This window comes from Crassostrea angulata, chromosome 1, assembly GCF_025612915.1.
Source record: "Crassostrea angulata isolate pt1a10 chromosome 1, ASM2561291v2, whole genome shotgun sequence".
Lineage (NCBI taxonomy): Eukaryota > Metazoa > Mollusca > Bivalvia > Ostreida > Ostreidae > Magallana > Magallana angulata.
Window position 1 is genome coordinate 45,872,697 of NC_069111.1, and position 27,632 is coordinate 45,900,328.

At 32.8% G+C, this 27,632-nt stretch overlaps 2 protein-coding genes across 2 annotated transcripts; one reads left to right on the forward strand and one right to left on the reverse strand.

Annotated features, from left to right (window-relative positions):
• Positions 1–6,521: 6,521 nt before the first annotated feature.
• LOC128158417 (carbohydrate sulfotransferase 1-like) lies at positions 6,522–12,898 on the reverse strand. Its single transcript, XM_052821233.1, has 5 exons — positions 12,777–12,898; positions 10,051–10,165; positions 9,102–9,215; positions 8,213–8,399; positions 6,522–7,547 (listed from the first exon to the last, which is right to left on the reverse strand). Exons 1-5 carry the CDS (start codon positions 12,795–12,797, stop codon positions 6,737–6,739), a joined length of 1,248 nt encoding a protein of 415 aa, XP_052677193.1. The 5' UTR covers positions 12,798–12,898; the 3' UTR covers positions 6,522–6,736.
• Positions 12,899–13,420: 522 nt separating this feature from the next.
• Positions 13,421–27,367, forward strand: LOC128158424 (multiple epidermal growth factor-like domains protein 10). The gene is made up of 5 exons (XM_052821245.1): positions 13,421–13,816; positions 14,410–14,462; positions 20,064–20,198; positions 23,786–23,954; positions 24,194–27,367. Exons 1-5 carry the CDS (start codon positions 13,725–13,727, stop codon positions 24,561–24,563), a joined length of 819 nt encoding a protein of 272 aa, XP_052677205.1. The 5' UTR covers positions 13,421–13,724; the 3' UTR covers positions 24,564–27,367.
• The last annotated feature ends 265 nt before the right edge of the window (positions 27,368–27,632 follow it).

Genomic DNA, 27,632 nt, shown 5'->3' on the forward strand with positions numbered 1-27,632 from the left:
AACCAGGCAACGTCTAGAGCTCTCTATTCGGATCATATGTATATAGCTGCTGGAATAAACAACTGCAAAAATTCAATTTTGATGTAAGTATATACATGTACATCATATTTGAAAATAATATAAACATACTCAAAACACGCATAAAACGCTTTCACTAACTGCGTACGTTACGCTAATATGCCAGCAATACCATATAAGAGAAATAAGTAAAAAGTTATAGCTAATTTGCTCGTTTAATCATGTTAATGTTTCACAATTCGTATACATTTGATTTTTCCGTTTCGTACTCAACTAAAGCCGAATGAATACAATGATATAATTGATAGACATTCATATGAATATTAATAAGATAGCAACATGTTGATAATCATTCATTAGATATAAATAAGAGATACAAAGTAAATCGTTTCTGGCCAGTCTATACCCTTTTTAAGCGATAAACGTGATGATATTTTCCATTCCGTTCCGTTTTCCGTTCCGCGTTTTAGCAACACCCATACATACATGTCTGTGTTTTCCGTATGCAGAGTTAAGATCAGCTAAAGGAATTCATTATTGTGTTTTAATTGGATTATCATTATGATGTTGACCAATTTAGGTAAGCATAATACATGTAGTAGCAGTAGCACAATATAATAAGATGCCAGCATGGGATTCCTGCCAGCATACATACACGTGTATATAAGTTCTACTTTCACTTTCTAAATGTAATCTCCCTTTGACAGCATACTGTATCATCATCTTTTAATATTTAAATAAGCTTATCATCGTTACCTATCCTATCGCATTTGTAAAGTTTCTGTCCTTTTAGTTGCAAAAGTTATTTTTTTCATTTGTCAGACTGCATGCACTGTTGAGTTGACCCCATATTGACCCTGTATAAATAATTTCTTATTAAATTTGTGTATTTCATATGTAAGTAAGTGTAGACACTTATATTTTTTATATGAGTAATAATAGGAAGGAAGGAGTATTTCTTTCTTAATGTATTATAATGCATCAAATACAATGTAGGTCATGACCTTATGGGACTGTTCTGACCCCACGAAACAGGAAAATACAAAATATCTTCTAAAGTCATTATGATGCATCAACTGGTGTAAAGTACATTAATGACCCCCAGGTGTTGTCTTTAAACCCCCCCCCCCCCCCCCCAATTTGCTACTGTACACATGTAAGAATGTATTAAGAAGACTGAATCTTTATAACAGGTTAGATTGGGGGGGGGGGGTGAATGTGGAGTATAAACATTTATAATTTGAATCATTTATTGTTATTAATTAATTTTAACTTGTCAATGAATACTACTTATTGATCCCAAGGTAGAAATATGACCTCTGATCGTATCTCAATAGATCATTTGTCAATTATGCAAGGTGTAATGTAATTTTTTTTAAGAATAACATTTTTTACCAGTTTATAAAAGTTTTTAGACACCCAAATTATATTTTGATTTTAATAGATTATTCGACAAGAAAGGGGGGGGGGGAAGAGAGAGAGAACAGTTTATATTTGAGTTTGTTTGGGAGTGGGGGTTCCAAGTCATATATTTGACAATTTTTTAATGTAATTTAAAATAAGACTAAGCCATACTACAGTCATGAACATGAATAGTATAGAACAAAACACAAACTAATACATGTACATGTATATATACATAGGAAGTATTACAAAACAGATGATTGATCTATATCTGGGTTCTTAAATTGAATCATATATCATGTACATATTATATTATTGTTTCTTTGTTCAAGGCATTTAAGATGGTATGTAGGTCATGATCCCAAGTGCTCTTCCTGAAATTATCAAATATCAGAAAAACCATTGAGATCCCAACCTTAATCCAAAGATATTATTCCTCCTTAGGTCATGCAGGCGAATCTGATCATTATGGCATGTAAGTCATGACCCTAAGGGGTCATCCTGACCCCCTTAGAATCAGAAATTGTCAATTATCTTTAAATTATTTATGTTTGATGATCCTATCTCTATTTAATCTTTATTAATTATTAAGTCTCCTGAATGAAGTTTGGAGACTTATCGTTTTTGTACGGTTCTTAATACATGTACCGGTATATATTCTTCATCTTCTTTTTCTTCTTTCCCACTCTGAACTTGTTTCTCAGAGATGGCTGAACATAATTGTACAAAACTCTAGGATATGATAGGCCTGCAAATCTAGTTGTGCACCCTGGTTTGATTTTTCTCATTTTGGGTTAGACAACCACTTTTCGGGGGAGGGGGGGGGGGAGGGGGGTGTCAAAAGGGTGTAGGGTCTAACATTGAACCTTGTAGGAAGAATCATAGACTCTATTGTAAATGGTAACTTGAAAACGGACAAAGATAATAATATAGGGTTTTCATAATCATATATTGGCTGTTACTGGCAATATATAGGGTTTATTAGATCTGACCCCTGGGGTCATCCCCACCCTCCAGGAATTTGAAATTACCATATATCTCAGAAACTGTTATAATCATGACCCCTAAACCATATATATTCATGTTTCTGATGTCAAGGGGCATCAAATGTTATGTAGGTCATGGGCCCTGTGGGTGGTCCTGATGCCCTCAAACAGCAAGTCCCTTAATATCTTCAAAACAGTTGAGATCCCCACCCTTAAACCATATATATTCTTGATCCTTGTGTCAAGGGGCATCAAACAGTATGTAGGTCATGGGCCCCAGGGGTGGTCATGACCCCCCTTGAACAGGAAGTGCACGAATATCTTGAAAACGGTTGAGATCCCCACCCCTTAACCGTATATATTCTTGATCCTTAAAGGGCATCAAAAGGTATGTACCTGTAGGTAATGGGCCTCAGGGTTAAATTTAATTTTTCAAAACCGTAATGCACATCTATGGAACAGTTCCTTTCATATCCCAAGATATGATGTGTCTATCCATTAAATCATAAAAGGAGTTCTAGGATCTATGGTTTTTTTTAAGTGATAAACGTCAATTTTCTGCTACATTTTGACTCCCTGGATGAAATTTAAATTTTGAAAACCTTACTGCACATCTATAGAACAGTCCATATCATATCCCAAGATATGATTGTCTATCCATTAAATCATAAGAGGAGCTCTTGGATCAATGTTTGTTTTTTTAGTGATAAACGTCAATTTTCTGCTACTATTTGACTCCCAGGATGAAATTTAAATTATTAAAACCTTATTGCACATCTATAGGACAGCCCCAATTATATCCCAAGAGATGACGTAGCTACTCCAAAAGTTGTAAGAGGAGTTCTGGGAACCATATTTTTTTTGCCAAAAAACGTCATTTTTTGTTGCCCACTGATCCCCTTAATTAAAAAAAAAATTCTGGAACCTGATCATGCCTCAATATGACATCCCCAATCATATTCTAGAAGATCATTTGGCTACTGCTTAAAAAAAATGACGTTTTTTAAACCAGTTTTTTTGTAAAAAAACGTCATTTTTTAGCCATTAAATGAACCCCAGGACAAAATTGAAAATTCCGAAACCTTATTGCGCATCTATAGGATACCCTAAAACATATTCCAAAAGATGATTTGTCTACTTTTGAAAATGTAGGAGGAGTTCGAGGAAGAAGGTTTTTTGTGAAAAAACGTCATTTTTTACCAATTATTTGACCCCCAGGACTAACAGAGAATTTTTGAAACTTTTTTACAAAACAACATGATACCCCAAATCAAACTCCAAGAGTTCAGTTTGCTGGTTTATAAGATGTAAGAGCAGTTTGAGAAAGTAAAACGTGACAGACGGACGGACGGACGGACGGAACAGGGTAACAACAATATACCCGAACTTTCTTTAGAAAGTGCGGGTATAATCATTAGAGAAAACTGACATTTCAGTCATAATTGAAACAGAAGTTTGATATTTTGTCGATATTTCTTACACATCGTGAAATATATAAAGAAATTTGAAGTCGCGTTCAGAATTGTGATCAAATCTATCACTTCCCCAACAGACGAGAAAAGTAAGAAATAAAAGAAATGACTTTCAGCTCTTTGCAGACCAGAAATAAAGGCGGAAATTGCAATAGGAATTTCTGATAGAACATATATCATTACTATAATTATAAGCATCAGTGTTATTTTATTATACTCCACAGAACTCTTTTTCGTTGTGGATATATCTGAAGAAGTCGTCATCTGATCTTTTTTGCGTTTTGCCTCGCGGATTGATTTCACCATATAACCACTTAAGGCGATCATTAATGCGCATGGTAATATTTTGAAAACGACTCCATATACCCAGAGAATTGGAACTTGATATTCATGGACGTGGTTATCGGCAAAGTTAGATTTTCTAATCCAAAATCCAGTTTTATTTGTTGATTGGTCTGCAAGATCGTATACCTCGTAATAAAAATAAAACGGTAATGTAGCCAAGAGAACCGAAAGAACGCCGGAAACCATTATGAATCTTGTGATTTTCATCTTACATATCTCTGTTTTTGCACACCTGCGACAGACGTGAAAATAACGAATGACTGCAAGAGCCACTGTTAGGAAATTGGACAACATATGGAAAATAATGTAAGCATGGAAACAAATAATCACCATCTTCATTCCTGCCTCTGAATGATATACACTAATGTATGGGCCAGTCACATGATAAAAGTAAACATTAAATATCAGATAGGACAATAGAGCAAGGCCATCTGTGACCCCGAGGGAAGCAAGAAGGGTGTCCGACACCCACGCCGATTGTCTCGTCCAAGCTAAGTAGTTTACGATGTTCAACATCACTCCTATACTGCACACAATGGTACTAATGTAGCCATGGATTTCGCGATATCCAAACATGTCCTCACTTCCAGTGGAAGAGGTGTTATCCATCCTTTTTGATAAGATGGAGTGTAGCAAAAATGATCCCTTCACGAAGAAATATCACGATTTTAAAGAAAATATGATAATATTCTCCGAGGATCTTTAATTACTAGTATCTGCTATTGCCTTAAGTATTCTGGTGGCGTTTCTCAGTTTTCTCTTAAAGTCAAACCATGCTAAATTCACATACATGTAGTTGCTTTTTTGCTGAGTTGATACAATAGATAAACTCCACACGGATTACGATCAAAAAGATTTTTTCACGATGACAGGTTTTAAGGATCCTCATTAAATAGTTATTAGAACTGAATACAAACCGGATTTCGGGGATCAATAATCGCACCTTTCGACCAATAGGAGGATTCCTTTATCCTCCAAAGAAATGAATAATCAAAACCGAATTGTAATAAAAGATTCCAGGAAAAAAGAAGCAATATCGTAGTATCGTTTTTGTCAAAGGTTGAATTTTTATCCAGAAAGGGCTCGTCGCAGCATTAGAGAGCTTTTGTCTGATTTCTTCCATATCGTTTGTCATCGAATTCCAGATGAACTGAGCATGAACTAGAATAATTTTTAAATTGTCAAATGAAATCTAGCGCAAACGTTTAATAATTGATTTTATACATCGCAGAACAATACAACAGAGATCCGCTGGGATGTTATGAGTATATTTGATTGCAGTATTGTGATAAACGGATTCTGTCTAACGGTAAATAGCTCGTGAATTATTTTGATTTCCATTAGTTGCCGGTCTGTAACTGCACTGGATGTTATGCTGTAAATATACCTGTAACTTTCGGCAAACAAAAAGTTGCTTGAAATAAAGTATGCAGCTAATAGACATGACGTTGTCAAAAACATGTTTTTGTACGTTGCTGTAGCTTACAGCATGCCATGTCAAATGTTACCGTAGAGTTACAATGTAGACATACAGCTGAAGTCTAACTGCTGCATCAGTTGAAAATTCATTTTTCAAATTCACAAAACTTTGTGATATTCGTTGTTTTCAAGAAATAGTTTAACAGTACTTAACACTAACCCACCGTATCATTGTACTGTAAGAAAATGCAACAATTTAAAGTGGAGACCACGTGATTAATGCAAAAACGTGATAGACGAGGCCTGAACGTAGTGCGTAATGCAAGAACCTCTTCAAAGAATAAGTAAGATGAAAATACTTTAATTTTTGCATGAATTTGTATATACATGTAAACATTGCATACCCATTATATTATGCAATTTTGATATATCCGAAAATAAAAGAAGTGGCTATGTTATGCATGTTTATTTTAAAGTATCTCAAAACACTTTTTGAATAGAACATCCAAATATTTTTCAATATTTTTATATAATACAATGAACGTCCTACTTCTATATTTTTGATACACATAACACATGAAGTATACAACAGCCTTCTTCGGAATAAAAGTGTTCCGTACGAGAGAGATTCCTAAATGACAACACTTAACTATAAGTACATTTGTATAAATGTTAGCATATAGTTGTATCATAAGCATTAATGAGTCAATTGTTTAGAAGGTAGAATACACATATTCATTGAAATTAAACGATCTTACTTCTATATCTTATAAATACATTCTGTCAACACTTTGAATAACGCAGGTGGCACTAGAACTGGTGCATTCAAGAATGCATGCAATTACATGTACCATACCAAGAGTGCGTTTATTTTTTTACGGCAGAACTTGCAAGCATTATATGCCATCTAAAAAAGAAGAGTAATTTGGCTACAAAACTGGTTCAATGTTAATTTCAGCAACAATATTTCACTATAAATTTCTTTTTAAAAATAATGTAGATTCTTTGGATCAACAACCCAATATTTATTCAGAGCAAAGCGTCTCCATTCAGAGCAAATCAATAAAGTAATTTTATAAAAATGACATGAAATCAGAATTTCTCAAACAAAGGACTTTCCTTTTTACGTGTTTTGAAAGATAAATTGGTCAGTTGAGACTTATCCGAGAATGGAATAAAGCCAACATGGTCATATAGCTCCTGACACTGTCGATCAACCACCCTAACATCCTCCCACTTCATGCGCATGCGCCAAGATAAGGAAGTGATTGTTGAATTCTCACGTGCGGTATTGTAATATCCCCTTTTTTTACTCCCAGACATTGTGTGATTGTAAACATAGCCCTTCATAGAAGGCGGTACTGTGGTGTTCGTGAACCTGTGAAGGTCGTATGCGGAATCCAGCGGATTCTCTGCCAGGTACTCGTACAGCTGTGTCTTCATCCTGCCGGGATACTTAGACTTCAGGTGATAACTACGCATAACATCCATTAGAATTCTATTACACATCGACTTGGCACTAGCCTCGATATTAGAACCATTGACAACACGACCTTTGGACCTTGAATATATTATTCCTCTAGGGTCACGAATCAAGTGAATGACCTTGAGGTCTGGAATTAAGTCGAGGAGGAGTGCAGCAACCTCCATAGACAGTCGAATGGTCTTTATAAACACGTTTTTGCTAACACACAAATCTTCCATTTTCTTAATACATATTTCTAAAATCTTTGAACTGTTTTGGCTTTTTAAACAGTTAGCAAACTGGTTCTGAGTCTTGCTCATTTGGCGAAAGGTCATGCCATGTACAACATGTCTATCCGTATTGTGGAAGTCACACAGAAATAAATTCAGAATGTTTCGCACTACATAACTTGCATCTTCGAACTGGGTTCGTGGTGTTCTGCAAAATAAAACCAGATCCAGAAGAGCATTAATGCTTATAAATTAGTAAGTTAAAATGCATAATAATTTTGTAATGAACAATATACATGTGTTATATTATGCTTATCTCAAAGAGGTGCATGTACATATGTATTTATGGCTACCCGATATTCGGTATGAAAATAGAAATAGTTGTAGAGAGGACACTACTTTTCTTTAAAATCTTAAAATAAGTCTGTAGCTGCGCAGTTTGACAGCTGTTTTAAGTGATTAAAAAGGCATTTTCCTGTTCTTGTATGCATGATTTGCATACAAAACAATAAGTAGAATCTCATATTTATTGATTTTATATCTTTTGGTTGCGGGCAGAAACAAAGCAGTTCAAGAAATGTTTAAATTCTTATCCTTAAATGTACAAGATGACCGCACATCCCTCTTAATATTCGCGTAAAATTGCGAGAAGCAACCCTCAAATCTCGCTTCATGTTTCAGACAGTTTGACCTAAAGAAAATTATAACAAAAATAGGTGCTCGCGATTTCATATTCTCTCGATTTGATACAAAACAGCAAAATCGCGGAATTAAGTACCCGCGTAAGATATTAAGGAATTTACATTACATGTATGTAATTTCATAACATAATTTATTTTATGTAATTTTATAACATTGAGATCTTATAATTACCTGCAACCTTTGTCTGTAAAGGAGCATAGCTTCGACTGGGTATAATAAAACTGACTCGTAAAGGCTCGCAATGGTTCAAATAAGTAGAATACATCCGGGGACTGTTGTATAACGTCAGCAGTAAAGGTGGAACCACTCCGCATGTACGTTAACAGTAGTATTGGCGGTCTCCTTTTCAACGGTGGATCTGAGACAATACAATTTAAGTATATGAGTTTTTCCCAAAATTAGCGTCGTTCAAAGTAAATTAGTTTTTAAAAGGGCTGGGTGGTCGTGGCCATTTTTAGACTGTATTGATCTCTTATAGAAAAAGAGCTCTGTATGAAGATATAGGAATATACTCAAATTCAAAAGTTGAATTTACGGAATTTTTCTTAATTAAATAGAAAATTAATAGGTAAACAAATCATATCTAAAACTCTAAGGTATATTTGATGGGTAATTTGTTTATCACCCATTCATTCAATCTTTATATATAGGACACATGAAGTGCGCCCTTTACTAACTGATTAAAGTAAGATTTCTTATAAATTTATATTGTCTTTAATTGCAATATTTGCCTGCCAAATCAGAAAAATAGCCCTACGTGCTGGAATAAAAACTTTACTTGCCCCCGAAAATTAGAAATTGTTAATGTAGATACCTGCAGGTATTTAACACCTGTTTTTCACATTTCATTTTGCATTATAAAGTGAGGTTCGTTGCTATTTTTAAAGCTGTGTAACATTACATGCACACAAAAATAACCCTTTTGTTGACTTTCAAAGCCTTATTTCGAAGTTAACTTTTTAAATGATAAACTTTTTAAATTGTTTAGTTATACATCATTTTGTTATTTTTAAGATATTTTATATATGACAACCACTGAAAAGGTGCCAGCAGGTAATACCTTTGGGTATAGTGATAAACGGGACTGTGGGTACTGGTTCGAGTCTGTTATACGGCTGTAGACGTCTCAATGTGGTCAGTGTGCTGTGAAATTCTGCTGCATTGTCTATTATTTCTACAATGTATTGATAAACGAAACATATATTACATAAAAATACATTTCAGTGTTAAAACACGTGTTCATAAACAAAATAACACAATTACGGGACTGTTTTGTACTGTCAGGCGATATCTTTTCTTTTGGTATCATCATATCTTTTTTTGCCGTTTATTTAGCTCTGTTTAATACAAAGAACCATAAGGACCTTTTATCATTGGCGCAATTACATGTACAATGCACATAACTTACACTGACGAGGTAAAGTACTTGCGATTTTTTTTCCTCACTGTATTTTTCTATTCTGAATTAAAGGCAATTCTAACATGGTTGACTGAAACACTTATTTTCTTTACAAAAATGTGGATTCTTGATTATCAAAATTTGTAAATGAAAACTAATAGTTAATTACAAATTTGGTTTATTATATTTCTTTCGTTATAAATAGTCCTGTTATGAATTTTCGAAAAACTCTATGTGATTTAATCATAAATGTCTGTCAAGTTAAAGCGTGTTGTGAAGGCGGAAAGGCATTGCCTGAACATCTTCTGAAAAGCTTATCGTTTTTATTTTTTGATTGGTTGAATGAAAAATTATACCATAACATTTTCATATCGCACATACCATAAAAGAACCCTGACAAATCATGTTGTTTCTAAAAATTACTCATAAATGTTTAAATATTGAGCCATGAAAAAATACTTTCAGAGAATTTTATTAAGTCGACCTCTTGCGAAGTTCAGTTGGTTTTAGACATTTAACAGGTGATACTCAAATCACTTTCAATAGCCACTCAAAGCATGACCAGAAGATAAGTATACATATTAAGTTTTATATGAGCGAAAGTATTCACCTTTTGAAAACAGATAGAAGGAAATGACCAAACTAAGCAGACAGAGGACGAACACACCCGGCCGTCTCCTGTATGACGTCAGAGCTTTCAAAAAAGTCCTCTTGGAATCAGATGCCTGCAATGGTACGTTTGGTAAAAAATCCATATCTAAAGAGAACTAAACACTCGACCGCTGCTCAAGAACAGCCATCATCTGCAGAGAGGTCCATACCGACAGAACTGTTTTCACGATATACTACTGTCAGTGGTCGAATTGTTTAACGACCCTTAGGGTATATGTGTCTTTTACTAATTAACAATTTTTAATTGTCAATGAGTCCATGATTGACTATGATTAGTCATGGACTCATTTGACAATTGAAAATTGTTTATTAGTAAAAGACAATATGTATGTATCATGCCAGACTTACTAAGGAACGATAACTGATGAAAACAATAAATAAGCCCAACTGATGAAAACAGTAAATGAGGCCCAACGTATAGCAAGTCACAGCTCAGTTTTTCACCTTGTTAGAAATATAAGTATTAGTTTCATTATTTCTAAAATTATTTTTCGTGGGCAATAATTAATTATAGACGTAGATGTAACTCTCACACATCAAAAAAGTTCAATTTAATCGGTGAAGATGGCATTTCGACTGTTTCCTTTTCGTGTGCAACAACATCAATTCTAATGTCTGATTTAGCTGGTTCACAAAAATTTATATCTGAAATCGGCAATGTTTCAATTCTTTTTTTAAAGAAGTTTTATATAAATTATAATACAGTAATACTAGTAACAGTATGATTGCCATGAAGAAGTAAAGCATATTTCTAGTAATTCACATGATGGAACAAGAAGAATCAGTAAAAGGTGCAAACTTGATGGCTTTAATTTTAATTATGCAAATATTTCTTTTTAAAATTTTTGTGGTTTGATTTGTAGGAATAACATTTTCTCTTCTTGTCTCAAAACGAAAACATTAAGGTCAATTTTTACAGGAAAAATGCATGTAAATTTGCAAAGACCAAACGTTTTGCATCTCATTATTATAATAGCACGGTTTTGAGATATAAAAAATCCAACGAAGATGTTACGGTATCATCAACATTAGAATTTCAAATAACTCAGAGAAATTTAATTTTTCCAAATGCACTTCGTGGGTCAGTACATTTTCCGTTTTGAAAGTATTGTAATTAAGAAAATATTGAGTATAACATACATTAATATACATAGATTCATAGGATGAAAAGGCTTAAAAGACCTTTTGTACATTTATATATTAGAATAGTGTTTTCCAGTGGGAAGTGTTGCAGATACTATATTGCAAATTTTGAATTTTCTGAGTAAGTATAAGTGACAGATGTATTAAAAGAATTAACATCCACTTATAGTAAATTTATTCGTGTATAAAAATTTAGCAGCATATAATGATGCATTTCATATGATATTAAAATCACGCATTATATGAACAAACGACACTTACATGTAAGCTTGCATATTATATTTTATATAATTAAGCTGTATACTGCTTTGTCTTCGGTTATCTCATACTTAAACATTTTCATATAATTCATGGTTTTAGATGACTGTCACCAATACTCAAGAATATATGCACAAATCATTCACAATAAAACCAAAACCGAGAAAACACAGACCATTTTTTTGGTTCATAATCACATTTTGATAATAGATTGATAATTTTGTTTACGGTAAAACGTCTTTCTTTTCATAACTGAATATGACAATAAAAATGCATGTAACATCGAAAAAAGCATCGGTTTTGCTTAAATAATATCCTACTTGAATCTGCACCTCGAGCTAGCTTCCTGTTTGGACTTTATAAATAGACGTGCTATTTTGGCTCTAAAGTGCATTTCCCAAGTGTCAAAAACATTAAATTGAACCCAAGTCAGTTTTATGAAAAATGATTTTAAAGTATTTCTGATTACTTTATAAGAACCACCACTGCAACTAAACAACAACCCAAAGATTGAACCCCACACAAAAAAAATTAATAACAATTTGTCTTTTCAACAAGTCATCAATTATTCCTTTAACCGCGACATATTTTAATGAATTTTTCGGCATTATTTATGCAAATTAGACAACGGGTCTTCATCTGTTTGAAAATAGTACATAAAGAAACTAACGAAGTCTAGAAAATATACAAATAATGTTCAAAGAAGCAGTTAAAAAGCATCTGTGAGATACTTTAAAAAAAATGAAAACAATTATTGGGAGAACTTCGAATTATTGATCAATTCAAATACCCCTAGCCACCCAAATAATTTTATGGATATGTTTCGAAAATTACAATTTTATGTAGGATGTGGGTGCGTGTGTGTTTATGTATGGATAAAAGAACGGAAGAAACAAAGACAGAGAAAGAGAGAGCATGTGTAAATGAAGTGAACAGCTGGGCATTGATGTCAAAATCTCGGGATAGAGTGAACTAGGCAAAGCTTGGCAACAAACCTGGCAATACCTAAATACCTCTTAAATTTGCCCTAATACACACTTGTCTCAAGAAGTAAAATTTAACATTATAAGCATAACTTATTGTTATCCATTGAAAAAGCAATCACACAAGGCAGTTGGGGTTTCCCGGGAGACAAGACGGTCATTTAGAGTCGAAAAAATTATTGGAAATTAGGAGAGAGAGAGAAAGAGAGAGAGAGCGAGAGAGAGACAGAGAAAGAGAGGGAGAGAGAGAGAAAGAAAGAAAGAGAGAGAGAAAACCTACCATAGGTAAAATATACACCATAGTGTTCCTTTGTCTCACAAAAGTTTAAATCTTGCCTGTATAAACCTGAAAATGTGTACAATCACAATCATACTAATTAAAATTCAACTGACGGACATTTTATGCGAGCATTGCGTAGGTATGTCAATCAACCAAGCATAACATACACCGTAAGAGAAGTACGCTTGACTGCTGCACAGGTGTTGTCATCATTAGTCTCTTAGTTCGCACACAGCTTGTTGTACAAACACGTATTGAATCAACGATTTGAACGCTTTAATTCAACGGACATTTAATGATACAAACTGGACATCAGGCAGTACCTATGAAAGTCCTCTCCTCAAGAACCAAGAGTCCAGATGATGTTCAATTATGCTTACGTTACATTGTATACAAGTATAATAGTTTAATAAGAACTCAATATAATAATAAGTGCATTATAAAATATGAAACTTGTTGTTGCAACGTTAACATTAAAAGAATGAATTTTTTTTGGAAAAAATAAAATATAAGGAAACTGAAAGAACATCGCATAATAACTTAAGATTAGACAAAATGAGACCGATGTTTTTCTACACTCTCTATTTGACACTCAAGAATGTATTTTCGAACGTTCGTACTTTATAATTCCTTCCTGGATTGAAATTTTAAAGTAAAGAACTCTGTTTATTAATCTTTATGAAATCAACATTCATTTAAAAGGAAAAGGAATTGAAAATATTTAACGCGGGTGGTCTTATAACCTTCTTTTAAAAAAACAACTGATAAAAAGAAAGTGTTTTAATATTAACAGGAATTAAAGATTATGGTTGTTATCCAAGTGATTGTTTATCTGACAGTCGTGAACGCTTAAATACCGGCGAAATCTGATCGTTTTATTTTTAAGTAAGGAAATAGCGAGTAGTCGAGTCACAGCTCAAGTACTGCTACACCACACTGGGGAGCGCGATGGCTGTAAACACGACACTGTGTCTGTATTGGATTTCTTTACTCTGGATCATTGGTTGCAAAGGACAAGAAAGTGTATGTCCCAGAGGAAAGTAAGTTAACGAAGAAGTTTATTCAATCTCTGTTGTAAATATCTACCGAACCTGTACTCTACTTACTATAGTCTGTCCCAAGTTATTGCTTCCATCACTTTTTGATAATTTTTTTTTTATACAAAAATACATACCTGTGAAAGAAATATATTAATTTTGTGATCGATAAAAGGGAAAATGTATCTCTATTGACACATTTTCATTTTTCACTCATAAAAGTTCACAGGAACGAAAAAAGATTCCTTACGGAGATTTATAATGGAAACTGTTTACATCTTTTCTCCATTCGAAACTATTCGGAATACCACACACAATGTTCAACGTTATCATCTGCGCTATTCCATAGCTGATCCAATGCAAAATCCCCAAAGACTCTCTATTTTGGGTTGTGTATTGAGACCCGAAGCGGTAGAGGGTGCGTTTGTTTCAAAACAGATAATCTCGACCTTTTTCATATTTGTGGATGAACCTAGTTTGAGCACAATGGTATTTATGATTATCAAAATATCAAGCAAAAGGTGGTGGAAGCAAAAGCTCGGTACAGAGTATGACTTAGGCTAAATATATGGCTATTTCATGTTTTCAACATATAGTGACTCAGACAGATGTTGTTCTGGATACAGAAAGATAGACGGAAATTGTACAGGTAAGAGTTCTCATCATCATCATTATCATTCATCATCATTGTTTTTAAATTCTTAATAACATATTCATAATAAACATTTAACATGCGCAGATCCAGAATTTTACAATGGGATGTCTGAGGGATATTTTTATTTTCTGCGGGGGGGGGGGGGGGGGTGTCCGAGGCCTACCTTTTGAAATTAAACTATGTGAACTTAATACAGCGGAGGCACCCACCCACTCCAACCCCACACCCCATACTTTAGCTTCGCGGATAAATAAGTTGTTCGAGTCCGTCTTTATATTCAATAAATAATTCATGAATAATCAGGCTAGGATGGAGTGTGATAGAGATAGGTCAGGGTTGAGAACTTGTAATTGACATTGAAGCCTCCAAATACTTAGTCATTGGTCATTTTTCTATACTACTATATTAAAATAATAGACTCGAATTTTTGGTCTTTAATACCGAGAAATCAGAAGAATATTGTCTATTGTTTTATATATTTTAAACATTATTGGCACTTGAAGATTACCAAATTGTTTTTATTTTTTCTCAGTTGAGCTTCGCTAATTAATAATCAACGAAGATTCCTAAATAATCCCTGAAATCACCTGAATTTTTTGGATTTTACAATCCTGCGCTTGCGCAATACATTCACGCTAACGGGATCTTTTGTTTATGTTTCCACAATATCACATCTGCATGAATAAACTCAGAAATGATAATACAAATACGGGTAAATTTTCATTAGATTTTTACTATACATTCTGTTCATATATATTAATGATTTCTTATGAGAGAAAGTATATATAATTAAATAAAAAATATACATTTTAACTAAGTACTTATATACTTTTGTCTTCGTGAAGACAAAAAAAATATTTGATTACATGCAAAAAAGTTACATTATATTTGTTAGGATAGTGAAGATAGAATATGCTTTATCGTAAAAATGAATAATGTCCTACGGACCCAGTTTTACAAAGAAAATACGTGTACGTTGGTAAAAAGGTATTCAATGGAATAAAATTTTTAGTTGAAAGGTTAATGTATTTGCAGCCTCAAAAAGGTTTGTTGTGATGAATTTGACTGTTAAATTAAAGGCTACTTCATTAACTCTCTCGTTAATTGTTCCGGAGCTTTTCTGCAATTTTCTGCTACATTACGGGTATATGGAAGGCATTCTAACTGTGGTGAGGGCCTTTCCCGAGACACAGTTAGATTATTCAAACTAAGGAAAGTGTAGTGAAATTAATAGCATTATTGTAGGCTTATAGCTTTGTTATGTAAATGTCAATAATAAGGTGTGTCGATGTACGTATTTCGTAATTGTCCGATATGCAATGTCAACACTGGTCAACCTATGCACGCACGGGTCATAGTCTAGTTCTTTTATAAGTTTTATCAAATTAAAGAAGTGTAGCACCTTCTCCCATTATTTCTTCTACATCATAGCACTTTTGCAAACATCAGACATTTTATAATACAATTTCCAGTTAAAATGTGTTCAAAGAAACGCAAATCACACCGTAACCAGGTTTAAAGAGTCTTTTTTTAGTTTACACGACACCAATAAAATCTTCAGGTTTGTTAGGTATATATTGGAAAATAGCTAGTAAGCAATATAAAGTTGATGTTTTGCTATTTGAACCACGTTTAACCAAATAAATTTGATTAAAATTGTGTTTTTAAATTACAGGTATTGTTATACACGTTCACGTTGAATTAATTTTGGTTTAACGTGGTCTTATGTGTGGCCTAGTGGTAATGCCTAGGTCTATTTGATGTTGCAATCGCTGGGTCAAGTCCATTAAGAATCTTGAAAAAAAATTCTTTTCATTTTAACCATGAGAAAAATAGCGAAGCCCGTCTCGCGAAGCGAGGATTAATGGTAACACGTATATATAAGAAAATCAGTGAAAAGTGAAAGTTGAATCAGGGGTACTAAGGCCAAAAAAAATTTCTTCCAGCCCTGGGCGCCGCCATCTTGGCAGCCATTTTGTTTTTAAAAAGTTAGTTCGATCATTGATTGATCGGTACTTATCGATGTTTGTTGCCCCTAAACTCGATTAAATACGTTCCAGTGTTTCAATAGAAGGTAATTCGAATTAAAAGAAATTAAAAGGGAAACCAGATAATTTTCAATAGTGCTTTAATCAAGAAACACGACTTGTTCTATGTATGTCTTATCAAATTATCAGATGGAAAATAAAATATTAAGGTCAATTAACTGATCTTTTAGATACCGAATAAAGTATTTAATTTTATTACAGCGGCATTCATATGAATTAAATTGATGGACAATGAAAGAAGAAATAAAATAAAAGTTCGGAATAACGTAACTCTCTTCGGCTATTTCCGAAGACAAAACTTGAACGTTTTACGTCTAAAATATGACGTCATAATGTAGACTGAGCACGCGACGTTTAGTTAAACTTCGGCTAATGATTTGAATAGGCAAACAGGCGGATCCTACTGTGTGCGTTTCAAATAAATTTTATTCTACAAAAATCAAACTGCACCGTCTTAAATCTGCGCTCGGTCTAACGGTCACACCGTTTACATGTTAGAACTTATTGAGATGTCATCAGTGTTGTGTAGATGTTTGTTATTTACAAATGGCAGCACATGTCGTGGCAGTTGAGCTCGAGAAATGTTCCCACCAGCCGGGGAAAAAGTTCATCACATCATTTAAACAATGACAACAAATACTTGTTTTTTTTTATCTTACCCAGTTTAATAGATAAATGGTTTAATATGCACAATTGAACAGATGGAGAGGGAAAAAAAAAAGATTTAAAAAAAAAAAAAGCCGACCGACCGACCCTAATTTTTTTCAGCCTGAAAGCGGAAACAAACCTATTTTTTTTTTTAGGCCTTACTTGAAATTATGACAAATCAATGGCTACAGACACCATTATAAAATCAGTATCTAGGTATTGCGACAGGTACCTGTATCTATTTTTGAGGAATGGGTACTTTCCGTGATTGAAACACAGGTGTAGGCCAATCTAATTAAAATTAGCACTTCCATCCACTTCCATTGCTAGGCGACATAACGAAAACCATTGAGCGGATGGAAGTTCTAGTAATTTTTTGTTCTTTATCTCAACAAAAATCCACTATAACAATCGCTTTTTGGACTAGGATGCCTTAAAATTCTGTTTATTTATTATAAGGGTCTTCCGCGACGGAAGACCCTCTTGTTATTCTATTGTTTCTTTTCTTTATTATTATTTTGAGGGTCTTTTGTTGGAAACGGAAACACTTCTGTCTTTCTTAGGATTCTTCTTCTCTATTATAATTACACATTTCTGACTTTTTTTAGAGCGTTATGTCTCAAAAACTATTCAACCGATTTCCACTAAATTTTCAGGACCGATAAGCCATTGTCATTACTCGACATTTTAAAATTTTGAGCTGATGACGTCACTTCCGGAGTAAGAGTTTATGATTTTTTACTGGTGATGTTGTCCACACAACTCCTCCGAAACTTATCGTAATAAAAAGCGAATTGAAGATGAATAACTGTAGATGATTTAAAGTATATCCTAAAGTAGAATACACGCAATGGCACCAATTATTTCACGAAATTTTCGCACCTTTTGCGATATCTTTTAATGTACAAATCTTTTGTTAAATTATGTAAGGCAAAAGTTGCAATAACTTCCACGGCCTTTCATTTGATATCAAGAGAAAGGAGCAGGCAACTCGAATTAGGGGCCAAAAGGGCTCTAAAGTCTTCTTATAATAACTCTTTACTAAACAATAATTTGTTTTTATAGAAGAAAAAATGTTCATTAAACCGCTGTTTATCTATACAGTACCATACCATAGTCATATGTTACGTAATTAGGGGTTTCAAGGGGATAGAAGTCCAAAACTCTGATCATAAATGTCTAGGAAAAGGGAAATATTTTGATAAGCATTGTAGAAGAAAAGGTTGCCCAGAATAATGTTCTAAACAATGTGATACATTGAAATTTTTTGTTGTTGGCCCCGGTAAGGAGTTGAAGGGTCGGCCCCTTAAACACAGTTGTTCGGATATCTCTAGAACGGCTCACAATTTGTGAAAAAAATATGTTTTATATTTGCGAGACCTTTCATTTGATATCAAGAGAAAGGGGCTGACCCCTCAAATTAGGGCCCAGTAGGGCTACAAAAACTTTTAATGATAACTTTTTTGAGCAATAATTTGTCACTAATCTTAAAAGAGCCTATTGAGGTTAATATAAAACTTAAATCCGTTTTAAAATCAGAAGATGCATTACATAGTCATAGGGGTTTTAAAATTCATTTTTCGCGAAATTTTGATTCCGTATTCTTGGTTAAGAAAAAAGTGTTATATTCAAAGTGAAATTAACTCTAACCTAAAATAACTCGAATATTGTTTATTCCTACTTGAACACATTCGGATTTGTATTTGCTTAGCTGTTCTTGAAATTGAAAAGGTTTTTTATAATTCGTACTTAAAATCATTCAGATTTTATAAACTCGTACCTAGAATAATTTGATTTTTTTCTGTTTAAGTTACTTATGTTTATTGGTTTAAGAACTAAGGTTTCTTAAAGGAACTTCTAGCTTGACTTTCGACATTGATAGAAGACCCACTCGTTGCTTTGCAACGAGCTTTGCTCTAGTTTATTTTTGTTTTTTTATTTTTCTCGTGAACTTCTCGACCGATTTGCATGAAAAGACCATTTTGTCCACGTAACTTCTCAAAATTTAATTGTGATAGAAACGGGAAGCTTTCAGGGATAGAAGATGACTGTTTGTAGATGATCCTATATATTTTATATTTTTAAAAATGCGCAAGGCGTCGAAGCTCGCCCGAGCTAAAAAATTTTTTCACAAAATTTTCGCACATTTTCTGCCCTAGCTTTTAATGTGTAAATATTTTGATAAGACATTTAAGGCAAAAGTTATTCAGTTTTACTAGGACTTTCATTTGATTACATGAAAAAGGGGCTGACCCCTCAAATTAGGGGCCAGGAATGCTTTAAAGTATTTTTGCACTAACTCTTTGATTAATAAAAAATTGTTATTAATTATAGAAGCAAAAATGTTCATTGTACATCTTTTTATCTATACAGTACCTTACCTAATTTTAAGTCATATGTTGTACGTAATTAGAGGTTTCAAGGAGCCAGAAGTCCAAAACTTTGATCTTTAATATCTAAAATAGGAGAAATATTTTGATAAGCATTGTAGACCAAAAAAGATTAGATTAATGTTTTCAACAATATGCTTCCTAAAAAAAATTTGTTGGTTGTCGGCCACTAAAACACATTTGTTCAGATATCTTTAGTACGCTAAAAAATTCCTGAACACTTGTTGAACAAAATGTTTTTATATTTACGAGACCTTTTATTTGATATCAAGATAAAAGGGATGACCCCTCTTAACTTAACCTGGAAGTTTTACTTTAAGTTACGGTTGGATAACTGGTTATGACACAATGTACTAAAATTAATTTATATCCATGGTGGATATGTATGGTTTCAGCTTATTGTGATGTTTTGAATCTAATATCAATTCTTTTTGTTGTCTGAATAAATTTACTCTCAATTTCATATCCATGTGATACATGTGTGTGTTTTTTTTTTTTTTTATTTTAAGCTTGTATTGGATTCAGCGGTGATAACTGCGAGGCAGCTTGCCCAAGTACCAACTATGGTTCCCTTTGCAGAGAAACCTGTAACTGTACCAATGATGAATATTGCAATACATATGTTGGATGCCTCCCAAACATAAGTAAGTAATAAAGTATATGATTGAATGGAATTGGAAGATAAAATTATTTTTTCGATAGTGCTCAAAATCAATAATTTTGCATTTTAATTGTATGAATAAACAAAAGGTACTATGCTACATGTCATTTTTGCCTCAGACAGCATATAGTTTCGAAATTCCCATGAATAGATCTATAATACATGTAGGTAATAGTACAACACTGTATAAATCGGCCAACAATCAAGAAAAAGTAGAATTCAGCATCGTAAGATAAAAGCAAAGGAGAAACATGACATGAAGCATAAATTCGAGAGAAAATTGAAAACATGTTTTAATTAAGGAATGAATTTAATATTTATTTGTTTTATACGATATAAAATAGTTTGGGGCAGTTTACGCTTTATAAACCGCGAAGCGGTTTATAAAAAAGCGTAAACTGTTTCAAACCATTTTATATCGTATAAAACTAATAAATATTGAATTCATTGCTTATAATTTAATTTTTTTTACTCTTCATTGTAGATAAAAACGGTCATTTGACCTTTAAAATGACGTACATTTGTACAAAATTCAAACGAAACGTCAGGCGTATTGATACGTTTTTGACGTTAGTCTTACTATGACGTAGGCAACATTCTTTATACGATATAAAATAATTTTTTAGCCAATCAGAAAGCGCGTTACAACCAGAATTAAATTATTTCCTTTTGCAATGTTGCATTACAAAATTCGAACAGAAAAAGTTAAGTATTAATTTAAGGAGACCGACTTCGGTTTCTTATGTGTAAAGCTACATTAAAAAATTTCTTTACCTTTTATAGTATTATGCAAGTTATGAATTTGTTATTAAATAATTTTTAACAATAGATTGAAAACTATCAAACCCAACCACATGAATGTGTAGCCAACGCAGGCTTTGGTTTACCTGCAATTTTTAGAATGAAAATTTACCCAACTTTGTAATTTTAGGAGCCGTCTCAAAATACAGAGAAGTGACCTTTTTTGTAAAAATACTCTTCTATGTCTTTTGGTTAACTCAGGTAAATCGAGAAATTTGTTATACGATTTTTGGCGTTAAAACCGCGTATCTTTCCCATCGTGATTAAATCAATCCAATCGCATCGTGCGCATATCCTCGGACTGGTCTGTCGTGTGTTAATCCTTTAAACCATCGTGGATAGTGAAAAAAAACCCACGACGTTTCTGTGTATGTTACATGGACTTGTTTTTGTTGCTTGAAAAGAGAAATAGTATTTGAAAGAAGGTTAGTTTAACGTTTTAATTGTCAAGTGCCATTGCTCGGGTCGTTGACTAATCCATAATAAACAGTTTTTAATTGACAGTGAGTCAATGCCATGACTATTGTAGCTATTGTAAAAGACTCTTGTGTATTTCAAACACAGCCTCTTCTGGAAAAACAAGCAAACGAGATCAGACGGAATTTTTGTGTAAAAAAACCCCTTAAATCCTTCTCCAAGCCATGAAGGTGGCTCACTACACCTTGAAATAGTCTCTCAAATCAGCAGAAAATTGATAATGATAGATAGCATGATGCATAAGAAACATATTACTCGTTGATTTTCAAAAATTTACCACAGTAAATATGAACAAGAGCCTCAGGCGAACTCTGGATCCGCGGTCTACAAGCCTGATACTTTTACCACTAAGCTAAATAATATACAAAGTAATCGATTAATACAAACAGTTAAACAAATCAAAGCAATCACTATCTTGTGACATAGTTTCTTAGAAAGTATAAGTCTTGATGAAGTGAGGTAGCTAAGGCTTATATGTTTGCGACAGTTACTTATTATAGATTATGTTTTGGTAATAAATGATAACTTTATTTTTTTATCACTTGTTTTAGAAAATTTAGCAACCGTCGTCCATAGGCTAGCGTTAGACCAATTAACACCAGTAGTTCATATATCATACCACCATTTTGATTATAAATATAATACCATGTCTATATGTACATAATCTAAGACATATACTATAAATTGACATAATTATATGCAGGTACATTTATTTCTATCAAACTCATGCAAATGAAATAAACAGCATGTGGTTTTTTTCATAGTTTGTTTCGATGTGCAGAAAATCGCAATTTCCTATATACTTTTTGTAAATGTACCGATACTAGATTTTTAGAAATTTTGCAGGAATTTTATATCCAGAGTTGAGGAATATTATACATGGTAAAAGAGTTTTTGCTATTTTTTGTTTTTAAGCACAAAATCCTAAAATTGTTCCTTGTGTATATTGTGCTGAGGAAGAAACATAGCTCCGATTCTAGCAAAGTAACATGTGCTTAGTTTAGAATAAATATTCGTGTATCTTATTTCAAGTATTAATTTACATGAATTTATCTTACTTTGGGGGATTATTCACAGTTAAAACATTATAAAAATGATTACAAATCCCCGCCCCGTTGAAAAAAATCTATATTTGAATATTTGATAATTGCATTAGTTCTTGATATTGGCAATCAGAAAATGTTCTTTAAGAATTAGTAATGTTCTTAAATTTTCGTTTTTGTCAGTTAGTAAGTTGCATAAAAAATACATGGAGGGTTCATGATCGTGTATGACACGGACGGTTCGTACTTTATAGACGGAAACAGACGAAATTTGCCGAATGATGGATGGTTAACTAGGTTCTGAGTTCATGAGTCTTAAGTGTGTGAACCAAACGAAACATAATTTGTTTATCCATCAGATTGATTAGGTTTATTCAGTCCTTACTTATTAGGCATTATTACAAAGTCATACAAACTTACGTCGTCGTCGGGTAAGTTTCTGGCATATATATTTAATGGCGACCGTCACATAATTTATCCTGCAGTCGCCACATAATATCTGGCAGCCTCAAGATTATTTCTGGTTGCCGCCTAATAAATATCTGACGACCATCAGATAATTAATTGGATATACGCATGCGCTTGATTTGAACATTGTTTTGGGAAACTTTACAAAGACATACGCCTGCTATTGTTTTCAAACATCAGGTTTAACCAAAGGCCTTAAAAACTATCTGTAATTGGCGTGTTAGATAATTATATGGCGGCCGCCAGAAACTTATCTAACGGGAGCTACATATGTAATATTTTTCTCACTAAAGTCAATGGACTTCAGAACAAAAATCATAAAGATTTGTAAAATAAATGCCTACCCTTTAATGTGAAGTTTGTTTTGTTAACAAATATTGTACGCCTTTCCATAGAAACATCGCTAAAATAATCGGGAAATCAACATTGCATAAACATAAACGAGATAAACCCATCTTTGTACAGCGTACATAAAACTTTAAAATTTGATTATATTTTTGCTACAATCATGCGCTGGGAAAAAGATATCAGAAGTTCACTGAATTCGTATAATGATTCTTACACGCGGACAAACTGAGAAAAAAAAAGTTAGATCGTTATTCGAATCTGTCGGTGGCTTTATAAAGATCATGATGAGGTTAAAACAATTTATTAAAAAAGATATATGCATGTTACTGGCATAACAATCTGCAATTACGAAAATCAATCAAAATATTTTAATATTGAAAGGTATTGGTTTTAAAATAAATCAGGATCTTCAAATCCACTTTTCTCCTTGCAGGACTAAAGAATACTAGTAGTTGCAAACAAGTGCACAATGACAGTGAATCGGTGCCAGATTTTTCTTTTAATAGAGAAAGTTGTAATTTATTGTTGTATTTGGTCATTGCACTTGGTGGATCTCATCTAATGACTGTGATTGTGTGTGTAGCAATCCTGTGCTTGAAGTGGTAAGATTTTTTCTAAACTTTAGAATGATCATGATGTCTAGCATGTTCTGTAACATAAATAATCGGTCTATAGAAAATGCATTCTGAGAATTACAAAATAACGTTTTACTACTTTTCCAAATATTATTTAAATGAGATGACATTGAACGTTTTAAATGATTCAGTTTAAAACGTCAGATATTGGTAACCAAATATATATATATAAAATTTTATGCTTGGTTTGTTAATCTATCAAATAGCTGTAGAGTACCACCACAACGAACCAAAACATCCAGTGACAACACAAATATAAGTGAGCTGCATGCTGGGACAGAAATTAATCATAACACGTCAAGATTTCGCGGGATTTCACGTGAAAATGAAAACGTAAACGGTGATCCCTACCATACTTTGAAAAATCAAGGTTTATTGGAAATTTCAACTTCTTACGATACTTTTGCAACAGCAGATAGATTTAATAAACATGGTGACCAAAACTGGAATGCCACAAATCGATGTGATGTGCCAGCTTTTCCAAGCGATAATCTTCATGTTGTTCGGAACACAACTGCGGTGAATTCGCACGCCACACAATCCTCCGGTAGACCTTATAGCCTCCAAAAATTATGAGACGAAAAAGGTTGAGAAACAAAAGTCTTCTCAAGTGATTGTTCATAAAAGCCAGTCCATTGTAAATAAAGGAGAGTCAGTGAATGAAACTATGAAAATGTAACCATGTTCAATTGTTTTTTTTATATTTTATGAATCTTACATGTATACCATCCTTTATTTTCTGAGTATATTGCGGTGCATGTACATTTCGGTATTAAGTTGCTTTTATTTTATTGTTCATTTTTTGGCATACAACCTAGAGTGATTCGACGTTTTTTTTGTTCGTGCATTTTTGTTTATACCATTGAGGATTTTTATTGACATTAGAAATACAGTGTTTAAGTGTCACATGTGGGCGATATTTGAGAATTTTTGAAATTCACATTTGATTGCAATTTTCTTGCATGTCAACGTAGTATTGTTGCATGTTGACATAACTATCTTGCATGTCAACATATTTATCTTGCATGTCGACATATATTTGATTTGCCACCATAAAACAGTGATAATTTTTGGCATCAATATATGTAGCGTCATGTTGTCTGCATTGTATATCTAAAATGTAGTTAAAGATGGATTACAAAAAGTCTATCTTTTACACATAGAAGTCAACATTTCATTACATATTTTGTTTATGCTATAATTGATTAGATTAATGATTAAAGATATAATTAAAGAATAAGGGACGTTATTGGCCGAATTATGCCGTGTTTCTATGTTCCTCGGACTTGAAAAACTTTTTCATGGAAAGAGCACGTGGTGCAGCTCGCGGGCTGATTTGATTGAAAGGTCTAGTACGTGGACTCCGAGTGAAACTGCTTTGTTGGATTCTATCACAATGTACATTACTTAAACGATAAAATTTTAGTGAATTACAAATGAAATGTACCCCCCCTCTCTCTCTCTCGTAGTTTCTTCAAACAAATGACGTCTAAACAAAATGTTTAAAGTGTCCAATAAAGAAGAAGTCCAATAATTAAAGAGATGATCACAAAAGAAACTCTATCTAAATTGTTAAAGTGTCTTATAAAGATTAAGTCAAAAATTTTAAGACAAGATCACGGAAGGAACTTTATATACCGCCTTACTGATTCTACGATCCCTTTATAAAAATGAATATACTAAATGTGCAGTGTAGGAACGGAAGTGTTCAGTTTTGGGTAGCGCTGTTTGTCGAAGCGAATATTAAACAAATAGAAGAGGTAGCTCTGATTTTAATCAAATGAATTGATAAATGGATGTAAAAAAATTTCCTTAACAACTCAGTACGTTATGGTAATAAACTGCCACAAGTTTAAAAGGTGTTATTCCTTTTGCAACAAGATTTTCAATGAACTTTTTGACAATCAGGGTCACATTCAAAAATTGAAATGATTACTATGTACGAAAAACAATCATTACGACAGAATAGGGGACATGTAGAGGTAGATATATACCTCAAGAGAATAATATGACCTGTAGAGTGACCTTAAGTAGAAAAATTCCTCAGAATATCAGTTGTCAGTATTTCATACTGTACGCATAGCGCAATTTTAAGCATTTATTTAGATTTTTACTGTACGCGTAGTTCTATGATTAAGTATTGGTTTGTAATGATAAGTTAACTCAATAAAATTGCCATTGTATGAATGGACTCATTAATTAAAAAAAAATTCAATGATGAAAAACAAATATTTTTGCCGCGATTTTTTTTAATTAGTAGTTTTTTAATAGACCTTGCACATCCTTTTACATAGCTGTCATATGCAAATGAGTGCTAAACTGAAAACAACTATATGTGTATATGTTTTGGATTCAGGAAATTTAAAAGCGGAGAACTGGTACACTGTCAGGTATTTGGGTTCAAGTATTTATATTGACAAATGGACTAGAAACGTTATATAAAATATACTTGCAGTATACGCAATTGATATCAAAACCCTTGATAATTTAATTCTCAGGAATAAATTGAAAAGAGTGTATTTTTTTTTCAAAAAACGTAGAGGAAATGTACGTTACTACTACTGTAATTAACAAAAGAATTCTACAGGTAAAACTTCTTATTACATGTATAGGTAACTTTGGTTATTTAACAACAATTTATATGCTCTCCAAAAAGGATGTTGAAAAGAGTGTATTTTTTTTCAAAATAACGTAGAGGAAATGTACGTTACTACTACTGTAATCAACTAAAGAATTCTACAGGTAAGACAATTATATAATTCAGGTACAATTTAAGACTCTTGTTGTGTTAGCAATGCATACGTCCAACTAAATCAACAAAACATTCTTTGCACAAATGAAAACTATCATCTAGTTTTTTTTATTGATAAATGTGTATTTTGTGATCTAAGTAAATAAACAAAATGTTTAAAAGGCTTCTTATTTTTCTTATGGCCATTTCGTTTGGTGATCAAGTTTGAATTATTTTGTTTTGAATGGATATTGCAACTTAATATGTACATGTATCATTTACTTTTTTTTTGACATTTATATACGTTTCATATGTTTATGGACAATTTCAATGTATAATTGTAATGTACATTTCATAATCAGCGTAGTTGGAATAAATCAATAAATTTCGGCTTTTTCATGTCCATGTTTTCTAATTTGCAATATTTTGAAGTATCACAATTGCTTTGCAAGTCATAGCAGACATGTAAGATACAATTTAAACAGATTGAATTTGGTAACGTACATTTCAAAATAGTAGTTATGAATAAAAAATATCAATAAATCAACAATTAGATTTAAAATTCCTACGGTGTTTAACAGGAATAATAACAAACAAAGTACTGAAGTACTAACGGGAGTTGATTTTATCGGTTATTATTTATTTTAAAATAAACGATATGTTTTTTCTGTTTTTGTTGTTGTTTTTTTGCAATGATAAGTATTTTCCTATATTATTTGAATTACGCATAATTTTATTATATAAATTTTCCGACAGGAATCTCGTGAAAACCCCATATGCATCTTGTTATGTAATATTCAAACAATTAATTTCATCAAACTACTTTTGTACGTATCAGTAATCGAAATAGTTCTGAGAAATTGCATGGATTCAGGCAATATTGATTTCTATTCTCGTTCAACCAGATCGACGTT